The sequence below is a fragment of the Delphinapterus leucas genome, chromosome 16 (genome assembly GCF_059928025.1).
Source record: "Delphinapterus leucas isolate spDelLeu-1000000601 "Yukka" chromosome 16, BTC_Dleu_Yukka2, whole genome shotgun sequence".
In the NCBI taxonomy this organism is placed as follows: Eukaryota; Metazoa; Chordata; class Mammalia; order Artiodactyla; family Monodontidae; genus Delphinapterus; species Delphinapterus leucas.
In genome coordinates, this window is record NC_143144.1 from 9,044,017 (window position 1) to 9,070,249 (window position 26,233).

At 37.0% G+C, this 26,233-nt stretch overlaps 1 protein-coding gene across 4 annotated transcripts in view; it reads right to left on the reverse strand.

Moving 5' to 3' along the window:
- The window catches only part of ARID4B (AT-rich interaction domain 4B), a 127,004-nt gene that overhangs the window by 4,034 nt on the left and 96,737 nt on the right, over positions 1-26,233 (reverse strand). For all 4 annotated transcript variants that reach the window (XM_022553212.2, XM_022553209.2, XM_022553210.3 and 1 more), the window contains 6 exons: positions 17,818-17,902; positions 14,787-14,985; positions 8,699-9,913; positions 5,336-5,449; positions 2,653-2,868; positions 1,519-1,665 (listed from right to left, as the gene is read on the reverse strand). In XM_022553212.2, the coding sequence (XP_022408920.2) occupies positions 1,519-1,665; positions 2,653-2,868; positions 5,336-5,449; positions 8,699-9,913; positions 14,787-14,985; positions 17,818-17,902 (1,976 nt within the window). The remainder of the gene's footprint in view (positions 1-1,518; positions 1,666-2,652; positions 2,869-5,335; positions 5,450-8,698; positions 9,914-14,786; positions 14,986-17,817; positions 17,903-26,233) is intronic.

The window sequence follows — 26,233 nt, forward strand, 5'->3', positions numbered from 1 at the left end:
TATTTATGAATTGTAACTAAATAATTCCTAGTCTTTTGCTGTTACCAACATCAAATGAATACTTTGAGCATTATAAATAAAAATTTAAACGTCTACTTATTTTTCACCAATGCCATATATTACTGGAGAATACAAGTTAATGATTTCTATCTGCTATTATAAATATTACCATAACAAACTTCTTTGTGACCACATATTCTTCCTTGGGACCTATTCTTAGAACTAAAAGTAGCTAGTTCTCCAAACACACAGTCAAAGAGTTTCCCAAGATAACTGTGCCTGTGATACAGGCTACTTCGTTGTAGTATGCTTTGCTTTATTGCCCTTCAAAGATACTGTGTTTTTTTCACAAATTGAAGGTTTGTGGCAACCCTGAATCCAGAAGTCTATTGCAGCATTTTTTCCAACAGCATTTGTTCACTTTGTGTCTCTGTGTCACATTCTGGTAATTCTCACAGTATTTCAAACTTTTTCATTATTATTATGTTATATTTGTTATGGTGATCTGTGAGCACAGATCTTTGATGTTACTACCGTAATTGCTTTGGGATGCAATGAACCATGCCCATATAAGACAGTGAACTTATTTGACTGTTGAAATGACAACAAAGGATTTCGAATATTACATAAATTTAGTTAATGGAGCAGCAGCAGGGTGTGAGAGCACTGACTCAAATCCGGAAAGAAGTTCCACTGTGGGTAAAATGCTTTCCAACAGCATTGGAGAGAAATCGTTTATGGAAGGAAGAGTCACTTGATGCAGCAAACTTCCTAGTCTTATTTTAAGAAACTGCTACGGCCACCCCAGGCTTCAGCAACCACCACCCGGATCAGTCAGCAGCATCAACATCGAGGCAGGACCCTCCACCAGCAAAAAGATCACAATGACGGCTCAGATCATGGTTAGCATTTTTAACAATAAAGTATTTTTAACTGAGGTACGTACATCGTTTCTTTTCTTCGACATGATGCTATTGCACACTTAACAGACTACAGTATAGTGTAATCATAACTTTCATATGCACTGGGAAGCCAAAAAATTCATGTGACTCATTTTATTGTGATATTTGCTTTATTGTGGTATTCTAGAAAAGAACCCGCAACATCTCTGAGGTAGACCTGAGCTTTGTTTCGGCAGCCCCAGAAAACTAAGACAACGCCCTTCCCTCAGATTTTAACTTCTCTCACTTCCTCTGGTCATTCGGGTCTCAAAGAAAATGTCCCAGCCATTGGTAATCTAATGCAACCCACCCAATCACTGCCTTAACATTGCCCTAGTCTCTTCACAGTCTGAAATATTAGTTTTGGCGGAAAAGCAGACTGTAAGCTCCGTGAAAGTGAATATTATGGTTTGAGATAACTGTTTCTTTAGATAAATTTTCCCACTTGATAGATGAGGAGAATAAGCCAGAGGGATTAAAGAGCCTGCCTGAAGATACACAAACACAACTCACGTGAGCCCAACTGCACAGTCGCAAACTGCTTTATGTTTAAGTAAAGTAAGGTAAAAACACTTACTTTCTCTCTCTTTCTTCTTTAAACGCTTTCTCCTCCGATCAATGGAAGCTACTTCAGATTTTAATGACAGATAATGTTTTCTGATTTCTTGCAGTTTTTCTTGAAGAATTGTGATACGCTCAGCACTTGTCATATTCTCCAGGTCCGCTGTGAATTTAAAACTTTCATTAATATGCATTTGTGAACACAATTTTAATATATAAGAGAGAGAACATATAGTGTGGCTGTAGAATGAGGAAGACAGATAAACTACAATTAGGCTTGTAAACATTTGTTTGCCGAAGATTTTTTTTCCCTAGCCTAGAGCAATGCTCGGCACTAACACATGCACGGTATTTTTTGAATGAATGAGTGTGTAGAATTAAAGATCTTAGGACCTAAACATAGAGGTTAAAAATTCCACATTTACCAGAAAGAAAAATCCCACATTCATGTACAGTATCACCACAGTACAACATTAATTTGCGTATTTTTTTGAATGTTAGGACTGTGGATAAATTTTTGTCTTTCATCTGCTTTTTGTTCTTTTTTTAAAGTTTATCTCTTAATGCATGTCCCATCAACTTTTTTTGATCGCAGCGCATGGCGTGTGGAACTTCCCCAGCCAGGGATGGAACCCACGCCCCCTGCAGGGGAAGCATGGGGTCTCAGCCGCTGGACCGCCAGAGGAGTCCCCTCCTTTCGTTCTTTTTTAGATTCTTCTAATACTTTTAGGTTGGAGGAAAGCTTTCACACGCTCTAAAGCACTTTCAGTCCCCTAAGACTCTTTCCCTGTGTGAGAAACTGCGGTAGTCTCTTTTTCACGCCTGTCGCTCAGCTGCAGTGACCAGTGATTCATGGCAGACTTTGCCTCACTTATGCCTCCATCCACTCCCCACCTCAACACCAGGCTTTTACAGCAAACTGCTGACACAGCAGAAATACCTCATCAATGCTGACGTGTGCCTCAAATGCCTTACAAGTTATCTTTCAGCAATTTTCTGTTCAAATCAAGATCCAAATAAGCTACACTGCAGTGAATGGTTATTATGTCTCTCAGTCTGGTTACAGCCACTTTTCCAGAATTACTAGCATCAAGAATTACTAGGATGCAGTTTCTGCTGCTTAACTGCTGATTTAATGTATGTCACTTACACATCTGAAAACTCCATTTGTAAACTTTGGGTAATCGATTACTAGGTTCCTTGAGGTCAGGATCCTTATCACCATTCTTTCCACATTTTCCTGGAGACTGCGTCCTAGCAGGAGATTTGGTACCATGAGCCTTCATTCCACTGGAAACAGATTTGACGGGCTGAGCCTTAGTTATACTTTCACCAGCAGAAAGCTCTTCACTATCACTACTATTTGCTGAAAAAAAAAAATAAAAAAGAAGAAGAAGAAAAGTGTTAGTAAATAGAAAAGTAACAAAGAATCTGTCACAGATTTTAGTGGACAATTTAAAGTTAACCATTTGAATTTATTACTACAGTAAACAACTTGCTTTACAGACCCTGCCTAAAAACCTGGAAAATCATTAAGTATAAACACAGCAGTATCTCAGTTAAGGAAAACAAAACCAAAAACTCTTCTTACCTGAATTGTCAATGACATATTTTTAAAAAACACTCAAACTAATCTTTCATTACACCTGGTAGACTATCAAATATACAGTAATTATTGAAATGGCTTTTAACTCTATTACGTTAATATATATAAAGTAGAATACAGCATCTTTTAAAATGACTCATAAAGGAAACCTCTTAACTTTCATAATTTAAACTGTGTACAGATTGCGTACATGTCACACTTTCCTACTCCTTTGGCCACAAACAGTGATGCACAATCATCATATTTAATAAAGAATTCTTTGGGAATAAACTCTAAACTTTGTTACATACAATGATTCCTTAAGAAACTCCTACATCATAGCTTGTTGACTAAAATAAACCATCAGTTTTACCCTGGTAAATATATTCAGTAATTTATTAAAAAATACCAGGGCTTCCCTGGTGGCGCAGTGGTTGAGAGTCCGCCTGCCGATGCAGGGGACACGGGTTCGTGCCCTGGTCCGGGAAGATCCCGCATGCCGCGGAGTGGCTGGGCCCGTGAGCCATGGCCGCTGAGCCTGCGCGTCCGGAGCCTGTGCTCCGCAGTGGGAGAGGCCGCGGCAGTGAGAGGCCCGCGTACCACAAAAAAAAAAAATAATAATAATAATAATAAATAAATAAATAAATAAATAAATGCAGAAGTCTATGTAATAATTATGTTACATCTGCCATTGCTGATTAAAGCCTCAGGACTAGAATGGAAATGCTTAACACCTTGACATGTGAACAGGTTATGGGACTGGTATTTCCATAAATTACCTCTTTCTGGATACAAAGCATTATTGTAGATTCTATGAGAGTTAATTCACTTTACTAAATTATTCTCAGAGAACTGTTTCCTCATTCTGATTTATCAAGATGTAAGCCCAATAATTAAAATGGGAAAATATGCGGTCAACTGCTATTATCTCTCAATTATATGAATATGTTAATTGACTTGCTGACGATGAGCCCTCTTAGAGAACGTCATTTAAAAGTCTTGAAGATAAAAACATCAGAGTGTAATAAAAAACACTCTGAATATCCTGTCAGTTACTCCAAATAAGTGATCAATTTGGCATCAAATTTATCCATTTTCATTTCCTGATTCTTCATTCAACCAAAAAAAAAGTATAGTTAAGCTCTAAAAGCCTGAAAAGTGTTCCAGATAGGAAAGACACACAGCAACTCCTCCCACTGTGGTGTTTTGGGAATAAAGAATCTCCACCACTCTTTTATACATACGTTTAAAGTATCCCTTCCCAGTCCCCCCACTGCTGCTCTGGAACCCCTGGCAACTCCTAGCTAAGCCACCCAAGGCTTGGGCCCACTCTGATGCAGTGGTCTGCCTCAGCTTGGCTTTCATGGCCTTGCTGAACACAGCCGCCCGGGGCCCCAAAGGATGCCATATTCACCGCCTGGAAGTCATATGGGCTCAGCAGAACCTCGGGGAACTGGCCGCATAACCCTTTTCTGCACTGAAGTGCAGCCAAGCCGGCCGATAGCAAAGGTCAGGCAGTGGAGGTGGCAGGAGTCTCCTGGAAGAGCAGCAGGAGGTCAGTGTGGGACACCTGAAAAGAAATTCTTTACATATTTTCTGCTTCTTACTTTGTCTACAAAAGAGAGATAAAATGTGCAGCTCTCAGGAGAAATACAGTATATATATTCCTGTAGGTTGATAAACAGAATCATTGCTAAAGTCATTAGTTACAACGTATTTAACCAGAGTATTCTTACAGCTGCTCTTAGATACATAGTTTAGGATACCGAAGATAAAGGTAGTGCACGGGAGTTACTGGATTTACAGCTCTAAGGCTATCTTGATTGTTCTCTTCCAGGCAGATTTTGCCTGGAAGAATTACAAAGCAATCAATTTCCTTGTAATAAAAATAATATATAACTCAAGCATTTCATAATACGTAATATATATAAAATGGCAAAAGAACTGTTGAACATAAAACTAACGAAGATGTTGATGTTTATATTATATTGGCTACTATTTTTTAAAAGACTACCTGATCATTCATCAGCAATCAGTACCACTGCTGAATAATAAATTGCTCAATCCTAGAATTTACCTAGGATCAAAAGACTTCTGTGTGATTTTACTGGTGGGGGAGGGGGGCGGTTGGTTAGAGACGAAATCAAAATATTAACTGTCCCGTATCCTGAATACCCTTTTCTTAATGGGGAAAAGACATATCCACCATTATCTTTATATTTTAAAAATTTAGAGATTTCACACTTACTGCCTTTGCCTTTCTTTTTGTTGTTTACCACTGTTGCTTTATGGCTTCGTTTCTGCTTTTTTGATGAACTTCCTCCTCCCTGAGCTTCTTTCGCTCTTTTCTGACCTGTACAGGCTTTGATGGGAAAGAAATTATTAAGTAACACAAAATAAAATCAAGCTTGCCCCAGGTATAAATTAATTCCACATTCTAGAAGAATAGACCAATTCTGAGACTATACCTGTTTTTTATGAGATTTATAATTTGTCATAGAAATTACTACAATTTTTAAAATAAATCATCATTAATGAGCGGAATTATTACACATAATTAGAGTTTTTTAAAAAGCAGATAAAGTATGCACATCATTCTTAGAAAAATCAGATATAAACTGAATATAGTTCTCAATATAGTACTGGGAGTTTATGAGTCTAGTAATTCAAAAAAAGGTATGTGCTGAAAATAAAAGCTGAAATTTGTTAAAATTCAATAAAACCAAAATATTAAGATTTAATTACAGGTTAAAATAGTAATTATATGTATTATAATGATACTAATGAAAATTTTAATGACATAATATTAATGGAATAAATTTTAGTAGTAATTCACAATTATAATAACAAATTTATTATAAATTTACAACAACAATAACTTAGCTCCCAGGGCAATGGTTAACACGTATACCATTTACAAATCTAGCATAGTAGTTCTAAGAAACGCTGCATCTTCTTGGCAGGAAGTTATTCCAAAATATTATAAATGTCTCCCTTTCTTCAAGGACGAGCCCAAGTCCTACCTTCCCCAATGCCCAACCTTCAATGATCAATCATTACTCCAAACTATAGTTTCTCAGCCACTAATCTGATCCTCAGCATCTACTGTGTTTCTATATCTTCCTAATTATATGCATTGTTTCTCAGACTATACAGTAATCTTTTTCCTGAGATTAATGAAGTCTTATCTCTATTCCATTCCAAAGTCAGATACTATAATGACACAATATAATTAATACCATGATAGAATTATGCCATGTTTGTTTTAAAAAAAAATGTTTCTTAGTCCTGTTACAATGGTAAAATCAACCATGAATATACAAGACATGGCTTCGTTGGTAAAAAATGGAACAGGCTATTAAATGTTCTGTTTGTAAGTTCTCAGTTTTCTGTTTTTTTAATGGGTTACATCTAATAGATAACTTTTCCTAATGCTCTTTTAATATAACAAAATGAAACATAAAGAAAGTGATTTAGATATTATCTATATTAAAGTACAGAATCTTAAAAACAATTGCCAGATTTCTCTCCACGAGTTTATTTCTGAAACTTTCAGCTACAAGAAATAAAAAGCTTACTGTAGGCTAAACTGGAAGGCAATCCTAAATCTAAATTGTAAAACTTACATTTTCACTTTTTTTTTTTTTTTTTTAAATGGCCGTGCCGGGAGGCATGCAGGATCTTAATTCCCTGACTGGGGATCGAACCCATGCCCCCTGCAGTGGAAGCACGGAGGCTTAACCACTGGACCGCCAGGGAAGTCCCTTACATTTTTACTTTTAAAATCAAGTGAATTCTGGGACTTCCCTGGCGGTCCAGTGGTTAAGAATCCGCCTTCCAATGCAGGGGACGCGGGTTCAATCTCTGGTAAGGGAACTGAGATCCCACATGCCGCGGGCAACTAAGCTGGTGCACCACAGCTAAAGAGCCCATGCGCTCTGGAGCCCACGTGCCAAACTAGAGAGCCCGTGAGTTGCAACTAATGAGGCTGCGCACTCTGGAGCCCGCGTGCCACAAGTAGAGAGAAGCCTGCATGTCACAACTACTGAAGCCTGCACACCTGGAGACTGTGCTCCGTAACAAGAGAAGCCACTGCAATGAGAAGCCCATGCACCGCAAGGAAGAGTAGACCCCGCTTGCCGCAACTAGAGAAAGCCTGCGCGCGGCAACAAAGAAGACCCAATGCAGCCAAAAATAAATAAATTTATAAGGAAAAAAAAAGTTTATCATATTATTGAAATAGTTGAAAGCCTCTCTAATCATCTGTGATAAATGCTTCTTTCATTTTGAGGATTACTTTATTTATGCCTGGATAATTCAGTTCCATGAGATAGTATGGCACACAAACATAATCACAGTAGCTGTGTGTGTGAATGTACAAAAAAGAAAATTTACTGCAACTACACATATATATATATTTTTGTTTGTTTGTTTGTTTGTTTGTTTTTCGCAGTACGCGGGCCTCTCACTGTTGTGGCCTCTCCCATTGCGGAGCACAGGCTCCAGACGCGCAGGCTCAGCGGCCATGGCTCACGGGCCCAGCCGCTCCGCGGCATGTGGGATCTTCCCGGACCAGGGCACGAACCCGTGTCCCCTGCATCGGCAGGCGGACTCTCAACCACTGCGCCACCAGGGAAGCCTGCAACTATATTTTTTACTTAATTTCTTTAAACGTTTTAAGTCAAGATTTGTGATAATGTTATGTCAATTATATCTCAAGGAAACTAGAAAAAGGAAAAAAAAAGGTTTGTGTGACAAAACTTGGAATTAACTAATTTGGTCTGGATCGTATCTCTTTTTTAAGTTTAGCTAAACACCTGAAGTTAGCATAATAAAATCTGGTATGTTATATAAAATACATACCCTAGTGCTGTATCTTTATACTGGAAAAGTGTGTTTCAAAGCCAAGTGTCAGCCTAGAGCATATTAATTTAAAGACACCTCAGTGAAGTGGTTTATAAGTAAAATGATGACAGAAGTAGAGCTACAGCACCATCAAAAAGCCACTAATACTTTCGGGAAGTACTAATTTCAACTTCATGGAAAAATCAAGAGTATTACTATAGGTTATTAACAGAGACACTGGTCCTTCAAATTTGGAAGCTCTGCATCTAAGAAAGCATCAAATTCCTTTACAAAGGCTTGAAAATCAGTCTGACACGGTTGTCTGAGGAAAGCAGTGCCTGCAAAGCTGGTTGCTCCAACCTCCCACATACAGTATTTGGTTAAGGGTGGAGGGGTCTGTCAGTAAATCAAAATGTTTGTGAGAAACTGCACACGGCAAGGGCAAACACAATGTTACACAAATATATTTAAGCTGCTCACGCCATACAGTCACTCAGAGCATCGTGAGTTTTCAAGTAGGTCTGAATTTGGGCCTGGGTGCAGTTTCTAGCACGTGTCTGGTCCGCTGTGAAACGGCAGGGGCAGCTGAAGCAGAGGACATTCAGTTCTTCTCAAGCTTTTAAACACACTCCACTCTTCCTTACAACAAACTACCTTCCAAATTTCCGTTTCTGCCACGTTCACACAAGTACTCCATGTAAACACCTCACACTTGTAACGAGAGATACTATAAACCCGTAAGGCAACGGAGCCCTGCGTGCCTCACCTTTCTCAGGATGCTCTGCTTCGGGCTGATTACTGCTGCTGGAGCTCACGCTGGCATCGAAGCCCGCGGGCGAGCTGTTCCCTTCCGACTGGAGGTCCTGGAGCTCCCCGGCCACACTGTCCACTTCGATTGTGCTATCAGTCTCACTCTTGATACTGCGGACTTCTTCTTGGTTTGGGGCCAGCGGCTCCGATACTGTTACAGAAGACGGCTGCCGACTGGCTTCCGTCACGGTGACTGAGGAAGGCGACTCAGGTGTTGTGGGAGGGGTGTTGAGCACTGAGTTACTGCCACTACTCGGAAATTCCGATTTTTTGTCACTGACCTCCGCCGGCTTTTCCTCGGTGGGTTTGTCGTCGACACTGGGCGGCGGCGGGGCGGCCAGCTCCGCGCCGGGGGAGCAGCTCTCCTCCTCGGCCACGGTCTGCAGGGACCCCTCCACTGGGCCCTCCTCCGGGGCAGGATGGGGCGGGGAGGCCGCAGCCTCGGTGTCAGAGTCGGAGAAAAGCTCCTTCAGCGTTTTTTTAGGCCACTGTCCCTGAATACTTGACCAGACATCTTTTCGATCTTTAGCTCTGCTGTTCTGAAGTCTTTCATCAGAGTTACTTGAAAGTTTTATCCTTTTTTCGGCAACTTCTGAAAATCCTGAATAGAAACCAGTTGTCCGCAGAGACTTTCTTTTCTCCTCCAAACCGTTGTATTTCTTAGTTGGTGTCGTCTTTGCTTTTGATTTTTCTTCTTCATCTTCATCTGAAGAGCTGTTGCTACTGTTTTCTATGCAGAGGGGTTCTTTGCTCTTGGCCTTCTCTTCCTTTTTGCCAGGTGATCCGGTTTTTAAACACTCCTCGGTATTGCAATACCTTCTCTTACCACGTTTTGCCAGTGGCTTTGAAGATTTGTCTGCGGCGTCCTTCTTGACATCCTTTCTCTTTTTTGTGACGTCATCTTCTTCCTCATAATCAGTATCTTCGGATAATCCTTCTATATCTTTTCTTAATCTTTCTGGAGATTTCGACACGGATTTGGCTATTACCAAATCTGCATGGACTTTGTTTTCTTCTAGCAAAGATGAACTGTTCTGTTCCTCTTTTGAAATAAGATCATTTCTGGTGTGGGTCAAATGATCAACCTTAGACTCTTCTTTGCCATTGTTATCTAGGTCTTGAACACCTGTCTCATCCTCTTGCTCACTGTCGTCAGCAGAACTTTCAGAAGCTAGAAAAGAAAGAGAAAACAACGAGTATGATCAGAACACTAGCAATGTCTTCTCTGTGCCAGCTAACATAAACATGGACGAGCTCCTATGTTTATAACTACCCCAGGTTGCTAGGTTTTATCCTCGTTTTACAAGTGAGGAAACTGAGCTTCAGAAAGTGAAGACATTCACCCAGTGATGGAAGTGTCCCATATCATGGCTATAGTGGTAGTGACACTACTGTATACTTCTGCCAAAACGCATCAAATTGTAAACATAAAAGTCGTGACTTTCATTGTTCGTAAATTATACCTCAGTAAAGCTGATTATAAAAAAGAAAGAATTTTCCACAAATTTATGAGCACAAAATAGGGGAGTTAGGATGTAGTCCAAGGTTGTTCTAACTCCAAAGTCTATATTCTTATAAAAGCGTAGCATTCATTTTTAATGTAGCAATGATCATTCAAAGATTTTGTGAGCAATGTATTTCCACGGTAGATGCTTTAAAGAACAACATAATTAAGTAACTTAGACTTTATATAAACGTACCTATAGAATTTATTTCTTAAATGTTCATTTTAGTAAATAAATTCAATTAACTATTAAAAAATAATAGTTTTTATTATGATTTTAACATACCATTTATTGAGAAACTGTTATATGTCAAGTACCTTGAAATGCAATGCACAGATCATCTCATTCAATCTCACCATAACCCTATGAGCGTGTTATTAGCCCCATTTTATAGTTTAGGAGACTAGGAGTTAGAGAGGCTAAGTAAACCACCCCAAAGAGCTAAAATATGTCAAGATCAAATCTAAATCTAAGTTGTCTGACTCCAGAATTTAGAATCTTAACTACACTACACTCTACTGAGAAGTCCATGTATATTCTTTAGCTAAATTTGTTAAAAGTAAAAAATAATTGATACAGTTAAGATGGTTAAAAACATTTAATCTTTTCAACGTGTTCCTAAATAACTGAATTTTTAAAATTATTCAAGCAATACATGTACATGGTTAAAACAAATTTAGACTCATAATAAAACACCAAAAGCTCTCTTCTTCCCTCCCCAGCCTCCAAAATGTTGTAACTATTTCCTCTGATAGTTACTATCGTTATCTCTTAATAATATGCCATTCGTTGATACGTATAAGCAGTGAGGATTTTCTCTCTTATTAATACCTCTACTCCCTTCTGCCACACTCTCTACGCAAGTGGTGTTGGGAAGTTGGACAGCCGCATGTGAATCAATGAAGTTAGAACACACCCTCACTCCATACACAAAAATAAACTCAAAATGGCTTAAAGACTTAAGTATAAGACATGACACCATAAAACTCCTAGAAGAGAACATAGGCAAAACATTCTCTGACATAAATTGTACCAGTGTTTTCTTAGGTTCATCTTCCAAGGCAACAGAAATAAAAGCAAAAATAAACAAATGGACCTAAGCAAACTTACAAGCTTTTGCACAGCAAAGGAAACCACAAACAAAACGAAAAGACAACCTATGGACTGGGAGAAAATGTCTGCAAATGATGCAACGGACAAGGGCTTAATTACCAAAATGTAAAAATAGCTCATACAACTCAATAAAAAAAAAAAACCCTACTGAAAAATGGGCAGAAGACGTAAACAGACATTTCTCCAAAAAAGACATACAGATGGCCAACAGGCACACGAAAAAATGCTCAACCTCACTAATTATTAGAGAAATGCAAATCAAAACTACAATATGGTACCACCTCACAGCAGTCAGAATGGCCATCATTTAAAAAGTCTACAAATAACAAATGCTGGAGAGGGTGTGGAGAAAAGGGAACTCTCCTACACTGTTAGTGGGAATGTAACTTGGTCCAGCCACTATGGAAAACAGTATGGAGGTTCCTTAAAAAGACTAAAAACAGAGTTGCCATATGATCCAGCAGTCCCACTCCTGATAATATATATCCAGAGAAAACTATAATTTGAAAAGATACATGCACCCCAATGTTCACAGCAGCACTATTTATAACAGCCAAGACATGGAAGCAACCTAAATGTCCACTGACAGATGACTGGATAATGAAGATGCGGTACATATATACAATGGAATGCTACTCAGCCATAAAAAAAAGAATGAAAGAATGCCATTTGCAGCAACATGGAGAGACCTAGAGATTATCATACTAAGCAAAGTAAGTCAGAAAGAGAAAGACATATTGATACCATATGATATCACTTATATGTGGAATCTAAAATATTACACAAATAAATTTATTTATGAAACAGAAACAGATTTCACAGACATAGAAAATAAGCTTATGATTACCAAAGGGTAAAGGGGGTGGGGAGGGATAAGTTAGGAGTTTGGGATTAGCATATACAAACTACTATATATAAAATAGACAACAAGGTCCTGTATAGCACAGGGAACTATATTCAAAATCCTGTAATAAACCATAATGGAAAAGAATTATGTGTATATATGTGTAACTGAACCACTCTGTTGTACTCGGAAACTAATACAACATTGTAAATCAACTATACTTCAGTAAAAAAAAAAAAAAAAAAGAATAAAATCAGAAACATAAGATATTGTACAAGAACAGAATTGTATAAAGCATGCAGAAAACAAGTTCTTGAAAATTAAAAACATTACAGCTGTCAATAAGCATTACAGCAGTAAATTAAATAGTAAAAGGACTAAAAGATAAAGTTGAGAAAATTTCTAAGAAATTAGAGGAAAAAGACAAAAGAATAAGTAATATGTCCCTGCCAAAAGATAAGAATATTAGAGTATACTGCAGAATGTTCAATAGCAATATAATGGCAGGTTGAGAGACAGAGAGAGAGAGAGAGAAACAGTGAAATGCAGAGGAGGAAATCAACAAAATAATTCATGAAAACTATCCAGAACAGAAAGACACAAGTTTCTAGAATGAAACAACTTAGTAAGTACACACCACAGTGGATGAAAATACATCCTCACAAGGTATAATCCTGTGAAATTTTAGGACATTAGAAACAAAGATTCAAGATTCCAGAAAAAGGGAAAGGCAAAAACAAGCAATAAAACAAGTCACATACAAAGAATCAGAAACTAGAAGAGCTCTGGTCTTCACAGAAATAACACTGTAAGCAAAAAAAACAGTGGAACAATGTCAGTAAAATAATTAAGGAAAAACGTCCAACCCTGCTAAACCATGAATAAAGATATTTTCAGATATGGACAGTCTCTAAAAATCTATCTTCCCTCTTATTCACTTGTTCTCAAAATTTACTAGAGAATGTGCTCCACCACAATGAGTATACCAAAGAAGGTTAAAAAAACACATCAGATATCCAAAACAAAGAAATTCTAGGGACCGCTTTGAAGAGAGCTCTAAAAAGTTCCCAGGAAGAGAACTGTGCATCAAATGTAGAAGGAAACCAGTGCAGGCCGTGCAGTGTATTTCCAAAGGAAGTCACATGAAGGGCTATCATCCCCAAGATGCCTCCTGCCATCAACTAGATTCTCTGTATGTATTTTAGCTTGTTTCCACCATTTGGTGATGAAATTCCAGCTCTCCCCTCAATGTCTTGTGTGCCATCACCTGAATCGGATAATGACGTCACTTTACCCAGCAAAAACATTTTGTTTTGACCTACGCCTGAAAGCCAGGCGTATGTCTGGGAAGCCTGGAGTCTGAAAACGCACAGGACCGTCCTACTCCCACTGAACATATTCCTTTTGGTCACCCTCTGAGACTATGTCAGATACTCCTGTGGGGAGCCCCGATGTTTCCTAGAACGGCCTCATTACCTTGCCCCACTGAATTCCCTTCCAGAGGCTTTTGTAGACTCACAAAGAAGCTTAATATGACCTAGAGAGTCTATTCAGATAACATTCTCAGGGAGCCTTCATCTAAGTGGAAATACTGCCTTTTTTACATAGCTAGGTTTACACTCGCCACGGTTTTCAGAAAACTAAATAATATCCTCTTTAGGAATATATATAGGTTTAATATAATTCTAAAGAAAAGTAAAAGAACGATTAAGTCAGAATATTAATTACTTTTCAGGGAGACATAACTATTTTAAGTAAATACTACTTGTTCACCACTGTGCTAGACATACAATATTCGTATCATTATTCTTTAAATTATATATATATTTCCATATACTGTTCTGTATTTCTGATATAGTAGAAAATTATGAAAAATGAACTTTAGAATATTTAGATATTTACAAATAATAAATATCCATCTGTAATAAGAGAGAAAAACAATTTCCATTACATTCAAAATCAATAAAAATTCAAACTCTCTTAAGTTATAAGAAATGTAAAGTTTGTGTTTTTTTTTAAGAAATGTAAAGCAGCTTTATGGAGATACATTCTTTTATTTCATTTGACAGATCAGATTCTCTCTTTCCTGCCAGTCAGATTTACAAAAATCTTCCCCTCCAGTACTCATCACTTTTATTATTTGTTAAACTTCATTCTGCCTTAAACATTAAGCAATAAGGACATCATAAAAGAGATCATAATAAATATAATCAAGATAAGCAAAGTTTGGTATTCTTTACAAAAAGTTCAGTATAATTTTATACTCTGATATTGCATAATACAAACTATGTTTTACATGGCTACAGAAAGGATGGTACCTGAAAAGAACACAGTAATAGTACCAGAGGTTGAATATTAAATTTTAACTAAAATCTAATGGTGCCCTCAGCTCTACTAATAACAGAAATATTTCCAAGCCTCAATCAATGGCTGATTTTATTTCAAGTAATAACAGAGTCAACAAAATTCTGGTTCAATTAAAAACAGAGAATTTGATAATGTCACTGAATTACCTTTATAGAATTTGATTTATAAAAATTAAAACAAATACTTGCATGCAACAGGATATTTGTTATGTTTACCTTGAAGTCCATTAAGGATAGAAGTGATTTCTATGGATTTAATATGAGCTGTATCAGAGTTTTTGGCATCAGTAAGATCCAATTTGGATACCATTTCAGGAGATGGATTTGTCTGAAATGGTGGTTTTGACAAGCGCCGAAGTTTACAGTTCTTAGGAGAATACTTTTCATCTTTGTCTTTTTCTTTGTCTAATTTATTCTAGGTTAAGAAAAAAAAAAGGTATCCCATGTTAGCCATAATAGATCATGAGGCATTTATTAGTAACAATGTTAAAACTCATTTTTAACTCAACGTTACAGACTATTATTAAAAAACATACAAAGAAAGAATACAAACAGTCCCACAAAACAGTCAGAAATGTTTTTTCAAAGTTATTTAACAAATACTACAGGATGAGAAATAAGTTTTTGTCTAATATTTATATTTTAATAGTGGAAATAAATTAGCAATCAGATAGGCAATTAAGACTAGCAAACTTCCCTACTGCTAATAATTGGTGTTACAAAGTCTGTAAAAATTAAATCACAATAGGCTTAAATTAAATATTCACTAAAAAAAACAGAAACATAATTTCAAGCTGATAGTTCTAAAACCTGTAAGATTCTCAATATAAAATGAGAGTTGGGAATGACACAACTTCAAATATCTTCATTCAGTTGACAGCTGGGAGTAACAAACAAATGACTTGCTATAAAGTCAAGTCAGTGGGGCAACCCTCCTGTATGACTGATAATGTTTCAGGAAAAAATGAGAAATTTTTTGAAATTCTCTATTTACGAACAGATGAGCAGAGGTTAATATATTTCTTGGAAAGTATTTTTTAAATTTGTTTTAAAAATCATTTATAGGACTTCCCTGGTGGCACAGTGGTTAAGAACCCGCCTGCCAATGCAGGGGACACGGGTTTGAGCCCTGGTCCGGGAAGATCCCACATGCCGCGGGGCAACTAAACCCATGTGCCACAACTACTGAGTCTGCGCTCTAGAGCCCTCAAGCCACAACTACTGAGCCCACGTGCCACAACTACTGAAGCCCACGTGCCTAGAGCCCGTGCTCCGCAACAAGAGAAGCCACCGCAATGAGAAGCCCGCGCACCACAACGAAGAGTAGCCCCCACTCACGGCAACTAGAGAAAGCCCGCACTCAGCAACGAAGACCCAATGCAGCCAAAGATAAATAAATAAAATAATTACAAAAAAAATTTATAGGAAAAATAATTTAGACAAGCTTCTAAATGATAATGTAGAGCACTACGTAGAAGTAAACAATTCTGAAGTCCTGTTATATAGTGAGAATATAGAACATGACTGGCTATTTTTACAATTCTCCCAAAGACGGTACATAATTAGTATCATTCTGGATACTAGAGGAGAAGTTATTCTGTTTAGGGTAGTGGTTCTCTAAGTGTGGACTCTGGCCCAGCGACATTAGCATCTTCTGGGAATTTGTTAGAAGTGAAAACTCCTCGAACCAGACTCAGATCTAGTGAATCAGAAACGCTGGGGATGGGCCAATCTGAGTTTCAACAAGTCCTTCAGGTGACTGTAACACATGTTCAAGTGTGAGATCCACTGACTTAGAGCACGTGGGCTGAATTCTCTGGATGCACTGAGGCGGCTTATGTGTAGGTAGACTACCAAAACCTCTCAATGATTAGTGCTCTTCTCATTTTCCTATTCTTGCCAGCCTTTTCATCACTTTATACCACAGATCATAATATACCATGCATTATGAAGGCAAAAATAGTCTACCCCACGCAAATTTCAAATATGGCTTTTAACGCCTATCAGAGGACAGCCTTGAAAATAGTGGTTCTCACAGTCAGATGAGATCGAGTGATGGGTATACAATATTAAATATTTTCTAGGAAGCTTTTTCAAAATTCACATGCCTCTTCCCTTATGACCCAGAATTTTAAATGCCTGGAAGGGGCCGAGAACTAAATTGAGAATTAAATAAATATTTAGAAAAAATTCCCCAAGTGTAATATTCTAACATTGATTCTCCTACCCCTACCCTATCTTCTACCTGAGAAATACTACTTCTAAAACTTGCTCTGTGTAAGGAAACTGGCTTGTTAGTGCCACACACACACAGCTCTTCTAGTAGCTTAGAGCGATGCTAAATGTAGCATGACTTCCAATAAAGACCAAGAGTGTCCTGAGTTGTAGCTACTGAGTTGCTATACCAAAACTTTAAAAATATGGACCCAATTTCACAGTGAGAAAAGAATAATCACTCTAGGGGAAACCTTTCAGTATTTAGGGCCACTAGGGTATCATTTAGCCAGAAAGTAAATAGCTCCTCATTTTTAATGTGAAAATTGAATTTCAGGAGAACTATTAAACACTTCAACTATATATACCATTCAAAGTATTAAAGAGCCATTAAAAAGATTTAAAAATATTCTAAAACCTAGTTAATGGTTCTACTTTCTAATAAAACATTAGAAAGATTCAGTCTTAGAATGAATAAGCGTAATTCTATCATACATAAAAGTAACCTTAATTTCCATACAAGCTCATTAATAGATTCCCCACGGTATCTATGTAGAGTTTGCCTAATAGTGTCTTGTGAGCACATTCTAAGCCACTACCTATATGGTCAGAGAAAGATGAAGAAAAAAGAAGAGCTTCAGATAGGCTCTCCTCTGCCTTCAGACACCTCCTTCTCTTCCTCTAACGGTTTACAGCTATTACAGTAACCCCAGGGCTCCCAGCCACAATACTTAATGACTCCTAGTCGGAGACTAGAGGTGTAGGAAACAGTTGAAATGGGTAAGTGAAATCCGGCTGAGTGGACTTATACAATGTTGGAACTGAAAAAGCCTCAAAGATCATTTAGTACTGTTTTCAAAATGCCTTTCCATAAGCTGACAATCTTAATTGTACGCAAATCTAGCATTTGATAAATTTGCTATTTCAAGAGAGTATTTCCACTCTACTAACACTAATGCACACACACTTAATACTCATTTTGGAGACAAAGTTCCTTAATTAAGAGCTATAATACAGCAAAATAAGCACTTACCTTTATTTTCTTGCGATGTTTTATCTTTGGCACATTTTTATCAGCAGGTCGTACTATTTTATCTGCTTTAATCCATTCATCATATCTAAAATTGAAGGAAATTAACATAAATATAAAACACATACCACAGAAGGAACCATGCCATATTACAGAGAAACTTGTAAATAGAATCAGAACATTTCAGAACTGGAAAGGGCCTTGGAGGCCACCTAGTTCAACTTCCTAGTTCAAGAAATAAAGTTACCACGGCTCAAAGAGAGAGATGAAGTGACCTATCCAAGGACACAATGTCAGCTACTGGCTGCGCTAAGACTCAGCAAGGTCTCTGGACTCCTGGACTAGCGCGCACTCCTTGCTCCGCTGCCCCAATGAGAAACCAAGTCTGTGCAACAGCTATGAAAAGAAATCCCAGTATTTCCTATACTTTTCTGTATACTTTCTTGTGTTCGTAAGCAGCAAGTAGCCCATTTTTCCTAACCGTGTCAGGAAGCTATAAGGGGAAGCACAGCTCTGCCAAGCCTCCAGTGCTGAGACACTTCCTACGTGTGCAGGCAGCTGAGGGCCAACAGTCGTGATGGCCTCTCCACTCAGTGCTGGCAGTCTGCATGATTTTACAGGGTGCAAGTCACTACTGACTGCAATAAATCTACTTGTTTAAAGGGAAAAATAAAAGACAGTTTATTTTCGTAAAAACTCAGCCAGAAAGAAGAAACATTAAAAACAAATTAACCTCTTTTTATGTTTGAAAGTTATCTACATTTATTCTGGAAAATGGGAAAACTCACTGACATTTTTAACTCAAGAAAATGAACAACTGAAAATGAGCTTTTAAATTAAAATGTCCTCATTACCAGAGGTATTAAGTGAAGTAATAAAGACCTTAAGTCAGGAAGCAAATGACCTGGGTCATTAGCTTATTAATAAATTACATTCTTGCTCTAGATAGGCCTAGTTGTATCTGTAACAAGTCCCAGGCAGAGCTATACTGCTGGTGCAAACCACGGGCTGCGGCAAAGCTGAGGGCTGGGCCCCACAATGGTTACGGCAGTGTCTGCTAGAAGCTGCTGAGGGCCACAGTGATAACTGGAGAGGACGAGGAAAGAATGGAATGAGTTCTAGAGAAGACTTTACATATCCTTGCTGACTAGTTATGTGGCCCTGGTCAAGACGTTCTCAACCTCAGACTTAGTTCGTTCTGTATAAGGACCACATTAAAAAGATAAAATAAAAAATAAGATTGCATATCACATATGGCTCTTTGAGGATCAAATATATGATAAGTGCTTTGAAACAGTTTAAGTCAAATATTATTCTTCTACTAAACACACTCCTCTGGTATATATACTGGCACACTAGCACCTACCTGTACATTTATAGTAATTTTAATTTTCCCATTAATACTCAAAATTGCATGATGCTTGACAAGAAAGCAATTTAGTTCCTTCCAAAATTAGAGTGAAGGTGAAGAATGAACAGAAAATATATCTGCCCTCTACAAATTTGAATGTGAACTTCTAGAAGTTGCTCTTACTTGAATATAGTTATGGAAATCAGTGCTATGTACTTTAAGAAAAAACAAAACAAGCTTTCTATCTTCTTATGAGATAAACTAAAAACAGTTCATGATGGTTACACATAACATCAGCATAAGCTAAACGAAGATATAAGAGTTTTTTACCTTTCTTAACCAAAGACTACCTGTTGTACAATTAATTTTGTAATACCAGACATTTTGACTACCAGTAAGAGTACTAGTCAATTCCACTTGGATTTTTGACATGAATTATTATATTTCAAATTCGGGTGAAACAGTGGCTTTCAATGCAAGAATATCACCAAGATATTGTAGCTCTGATGGAGCACCAAACACATCAAACAAGCAAAAAATACTTACTGTCCCCATAGTTACAATGTTCACCGTGACAGAGAAAGACTTCTTTACAAGTCAGAGGTAATGTATTTTGCTTAAATTCTCTTAGGAACAAGGTATAAGGAACATATACATAAATAAAACAGTGGTTACTCCACATGGTACAGGCTGATGCTCACTGCCTAAGCTCCACTAGAGTACGGATACTATATGATAACTATTTTCTCCTCCACCCAAACATAAACTAAGGATGGTATATAAGAGGACTGGTTATCAGAAGAACTTTAGTGAGTTTGGGGGTGGAAAGAGGGTTGAGCCAGGCAGGAAACAAAAAAGAAAGATTCTGGAATTAGAAGAAACAAACTATATACGCTTCTAAAATACTTGAACAGCAGTAATTAAACACGATGGTCTTACTATTCTACGTAACAATTTTGTTTGAAAACTACTGAATGTTCTGTATGGTTTTAGGAGATTCCTTGGGAAATTCTTTAGATATGTTTCCTACTAGAGCAATTACACGGTAATGTATGGTTCTATAAGTATTAGCTAATATTTATACTGTGACTCCTTTATTATTTGCCTCTTTCTATTCTCCTTTCTCAGTGCTTTTTGTTTGTTCAGGCATTCCCTTGTTCTAATACTATTCTTTTAGATCTTTTTTCAGCTAGATTTACACTGCCTTTCATAAAATATAACACAACGTTGTTATTGTTATTATAATTAATATCCTTCAGAACTAGAACACGCCTTAAAAATCTATCAAGAATTTATTTCACAGATTGAGAAACTCAAACCATGGAAGCAAACTCACGTTGCAAGCTACAGGCTTGCCAAAAACCACTATGTGAGGAGTTAGAGAAGAACGGGAAATGGACTGCCTGTTAAACAGGGTAATACTAGAATGATTACTACTAGGCAGGCCAGGTCCTGTTCAGAGTAAGCATACAGAAGAGTCCAGACCAGCAACTGAAAAAGCCTCATTAAGAATGCACAGTATGAACCAATCCACGAGGAGGGAGAACGGATGAAAACAATGCGTGAGAATTCTGGTTAAGGTAGCTTTTTCAAATTACAAATGCCTTTAACCAAACAGAGGTTGAGACCAGTGATGTAAACATTAACAGAAATATTTCAAAATGTAATGAGGTTCCAAGTAGCACTTTAGTTGCCTGACTAATCTTACAAGGAAAAAAAAAAAAAAAAAGATGATCAGAAAATAGAGATAGCTATAACTGATCATTGTATATATTTTAAAAATAGGAAATGTTCTTTCCCTTTACGTAATTACTGATTACAGTACTATTCAGGAGTTCTATTCTCTTTTCTTTTCTTTTTTGTTTTTGGCTGCAAGGCATGTGGGATTCTAGTTCCCCAACCAGGGATCAAACATGCGCCCCCTGCACTGGAAGCATGGCGTCTTGACCACTGGACCACCAAGGAAGTCCATGAGTTCTATTTTCTTTACAGAATACTTTCAAAGACCAGGAAGGAGAGAAACATAAATTCATGTGGGAAAAAAGCAAAACGATACACCCCGAAAGGCAACATTTCCTACTGACACTAAATTATATAAGAGTTAGGTCAATTTAATTTTTATTTTACTAGTGCTTGTTAACTTAAATTAAGTAATATTAGTGGGTTAAGATCTCTGATTCCCTACCAAATACCAAGAATAAAGACTTGAATGAAGGGAATTTAGTTCAGAACTACAGAAAAAGCTGCCACTGATTCTGTTTATTCTATATAAACTTAAACTTTTTATATAGTCTATTTAATATACATTAAAAAGAGATTACAGCACATTTACTTTAGGCATAAGCAAATAGTCAAAGAAGATAGAAAATGGGAAAATTTAGTTCAAATTCAAATATCTTGGACACCACAGAAATCGAAATTACAGGGAAGTGGCAAACAGCAGAAAATTGCAGCTAAGAAACAGAAGACCATGAAATATTTCTCATTTCTCCTTGGGGCACCATACCAAGTACAGTATCCATTCATCCCTCAAAATACATTCTTAAAGAATATAAGAATTGGAGCTTCCCTGGTGGCGCAGTGGTTGAGAGTCCACCTGCCGATGCAGGGGACACGGGTTCGTGCCCTGGTCCGGGAAGATCGCACATGCTGCGGAGCGGCTGGGCCCGTGAGCCATGGCCGCTGGGCCTGCGCGTCTGGAGCCTGTGCTCCGCAACGGGAGAGGCCACAACAGTGAGAGGCCCGCATACCGCAAAAAAAAAAAAAAAGAATACAAGAATTTACAAAACTAAGTCAAATATAAATTTTTTGGTTTTAAAATGCTTCCATCCTCTCAAACATTCCCAAATACATGGACATGCTATACTTCCCTCACAGTGGCTCTCCAATATTCTTGATTCGGCTTTAAGTACCACAAAGTGAATCAAGACATTAGAACGCATATTCTGATGGGGTCTCTCTACTGTGCAGGAACTACAAACAGCTATTTAGGGCAACAGGTATTCAAAGAAACCACGTTATTGTTAAATACCTAGATTTCTCCCCAAGGCTAGCAGGCCTATTGCTGTCAGCTCTCATGTTCTGTGATAATGAAGCTTGAAAACTAGGAGAGAAATTTAAGCTAAGTGGTTGGCCTACAAACAAAATGACCTGCAACTTTAATCCAAGCAATAGAGTTTTATGAGAATGTCTGAGGAAAACAAGGAAGTTTGGATTATTGATATAAATTATACTACCTTTAGTTGGACTTTAAATTTAGAAATTACGAACAGAAGAGAGTAATTGGCCTGTTTGTGACAAAAGGAAATACAGTTTGCCAGGGCACAAGGAAAAGAAGATTACTAAATGCTTCCATTTAAAAACAAATATCAAAAAACAAAGAAAAACAAATATCGGGATTAACAAACACTGGGTTCAAAAATGAAGACTAAGTCTGTTAATGATTAGCCCATACTTTTTCAATTCAGTTATCAATAAATTCATTGTAATTAATGCGTGGAAGTCTAGACAAGTATCTTATCTGATATTTAAAGTACTAAGGAAAATATTTTCAAAGAATATACTGACTTATTTGAGAACAGTCTATTGAGATCATCTAACATTCAACTAACGGAATAAACATGAATGAACAGATGCATGAGCAACTCATTTAACTTCTAGCCGTCTGTTCCCTGACCTACCTAAAATGCAGAAGGTAGAACAGGTGATCCCTCAAATTAAAAAATTATATGAAACTCCCAGACTAGAAGTCTACAGAAGGGCTTATTCACTCGACAAATACTTCTTAGATACCTATCATGTGACAGGCTCTGTGCTAGGCACTGGGTAATAAATGCACCACAGCTCCTCATCGAGGAGTTTACAATTTAACAGAGAGGACCACACTAATCAGTCATTATGTAAGTAATAATACAAACCTCTGAACCATTCGAACAAAGTAGCTACATAAATATTTGAAATTTTAATGTGTCGAATTAAAATATTTATATAAAGCTAAAAGGAACCATTCAGAGACCACAGCATACTTGCTCTCACCAGAGAAAAACAGAGTTCTAAAAAGAAAACGTTTTGACTTTTTTTTGGATGTGTTGGCAAATCATCTAAGAAATCATTTAGCAACAATAAAAATGGAAAAGAACATTAGTCAACCAGACATAAGATACCAAAATGGTTACTGTGCCCACATCAGTTCAGATTTTGGTTCTGCTTAAACCTAACTAAACCACTTTCAAAGAAATATCATCAGCCATGTATTAATATAAACCCACACAATAATTACATGCAGAATAAGGATACCGTACAAATAATTTCATCAACAAAACTGAACTGACAAAATACTTAAAAACTCATTATTTAAAATATGCATACAGATTATAAAAGATAAAATCTAATAACTAACCGTTAATATAAGTGAAATATTAACATCATTTGTATGTTGTTTTCTGTAATGGAGAGACTCATTTCATAATTGCTGAACAATATGTATTTTATATCCTGCCTATCTATAGGCAAAAAACTTAATATGTCATAAAACTAACTTAGCTTTTAAAAACCTCACATCTAAAGTGGAAATTTAGGCCCTCTTTAACATGGAAAGGAATTCTTTCCCCCTTAATTGAGTAAGAATATAGGAGGGAAGAAATATGACATTGTAATAGAAAAAAAGACCAAGTCACGATGAAGAGCAGCACTAGTTATTATCAATTATAAACTTTATAAGCAATTTAATCAATATTTACCTACTTTATGAATTTTCTATAATAATCTCAATTTACATATTTATTTTTAATGTGAGAGAATATCTAAAGCAAAATTTATAGAGACCTACTGACTACAGTTTAACGCTTTTAGTCATGTACTTAGGATAAAACAAAGATAAAAGCATCATATTATTGAAAAACTAAAATTCTAAGCATGCTATTAACATTTCATATTTCCACTCCATACAACACTGTTAAATCCACATCAAAGAAACAGGAATGGTGTTCATTGTAATAAAGAATATAATAGTAGGATGATAAAAACATGAATATTATAGCATCATCATATTAAAGATTTGACACAAACAGCCCAAGAGAAACGTACTGTAATTATATAGATCTGTTTTCCTAGAGAATTTAACTTTGTAAAATGAAACAAAGGTGTAGGTCTTCAGGCAGAGGTAGTATCAATATATAATGTTAAGAACACATCACAGAGCATTGTACCAGGCTTATAAAGACCACTGCAAATGGTTAACAACTCTGGCACTCATTGTATTTTGTGATGCAGATACTGACTTCTAAAAGTATCCCCAAAGTTTGTTTTATTAATATTTGATAAGCTTAGGGGATTAGTCTGTTTGTGCACATTTAGACAAACATACTGATGTAACTTGCCAATCTACAAAACTATGAAATGGAATAGGTCCAAGTTAATGCTTTACATTAAATGTACCTGTCAATCTACAAAAAATACTAAATGGAACAGGCCCAGTTAAGTAAACACGCAGAGAGAGAACAAGAGAGAGAAAGGAAAAAAGGAAGAAGGAAAGAGAGAGAGGCCATTTGAGTGCAAAAATATATGAGTTTATTAATCTTCTTCACAAATGAAATTTTTATTTTCACTTGCACTGAAAAACTAACCAACTCGAAAGTCATTTTTTAAGTAAAATTATATATATATATATATATATATATATATATATATATATAATTTTTTTTTTTTTTGCGGTACACAGGCCTCTCACTGTTGTGGCCTCTCCCGTTGCGGAGCACAGGCTCCAGACGCGCAGGCTCAGTGGCCATGGCTCACGGGCCCAGCTGCTCCGCGGCATGTGGGATCTTCCCGGACCAGGGCACGAACCCGCGTCCCCTGCATCGGCAGGCAGACTCTCAACCACTGCGCCACCAGGGAAGCCCCCGAAATTCATTTTTATGTTCCCCTTGTTCATTGCTTATAAGCTTTCGTTTAAATTTCTCTACATGTAGGACTGTCTGATACAAAGCATTTGCATGCTGTAAAAGAATTTTTCACATGAGCAGTAACATACAGTCCTTTGACTTCCCTAGTAGTTTTTAATTTTAATGCTTTATAGCATAAAGAGAAGTAAATAGGCTAGGAGACTGTGATGTAAGGGTTTATGGAGACAAGAGTTTGGAGATGACAGTGAGGTATCAAGAAAAGAAGAATGGCACACAGGAGGAGCAGGAGTGTGCAAAGAGAATAGGAAGACTTGGTGAAAGAGATATGGGCAATGTTCCCTTTCTCCCCTTAAAACAGGCTGACAGATATTTCCTTGGAAACCATTGTCAAATGGCCTTCATTTATCGTTCTTTAACTTTCAACTATAAAAATAAAGAAGACAACTTCCTAGATAGAGTACCTTGCTTTCCTTTCTATCATTACCAGAATAATTATTTCAAAGCATACGAGTAGAACAACTTTGTACTCTCATCAATATTCCTAAGTCCAAAGGCATGTACAATATAAGTATGGCAGGGAAGGAACAGGGAAATTAAGCTGAAAAAGTGACATAAAATTCTTCAAAGGAACAAAAGGAGACAGGGACTGGAAGAAAGGTCACAGGACACAAGCACTTCCAATCAGATTCATTCAAGTCTCTTACTCTCAATCCCATTTTGGCTGCTCATTAGGAGTTGGGCTCTGTATATTACCCAAAGAGGTCATTTAAAAAATCGACTACCATAATCATACATAAAAATTAACTCAAGATGGACCAAAACCCTAAACATTAGAGTTAAAACTACAAAATTCTTATAAGAAAATGGGGAAATTTTCATAACACTGGATTTGGCAATGTTTTCTAGGATACAACACAAAAAGCATGAGCAACAAAGAAAAAATAGATAAACTGGACTTTATCACAATTAAAAAGACACTATTAAGGACGAAAGGACAATTCTGTGGGTTCACAGAATGGGAGAAAATATTTGCAAATGACATCTCTGATAAGGGATTAGTATACGAAATATATGAAGAACTCCTACAACTCTTTAACAACAACAAAAAACAACCAATTCAAAAATGGGCAAAGGGTGTGAATAGACATTTCCCCAAAAAAGATAT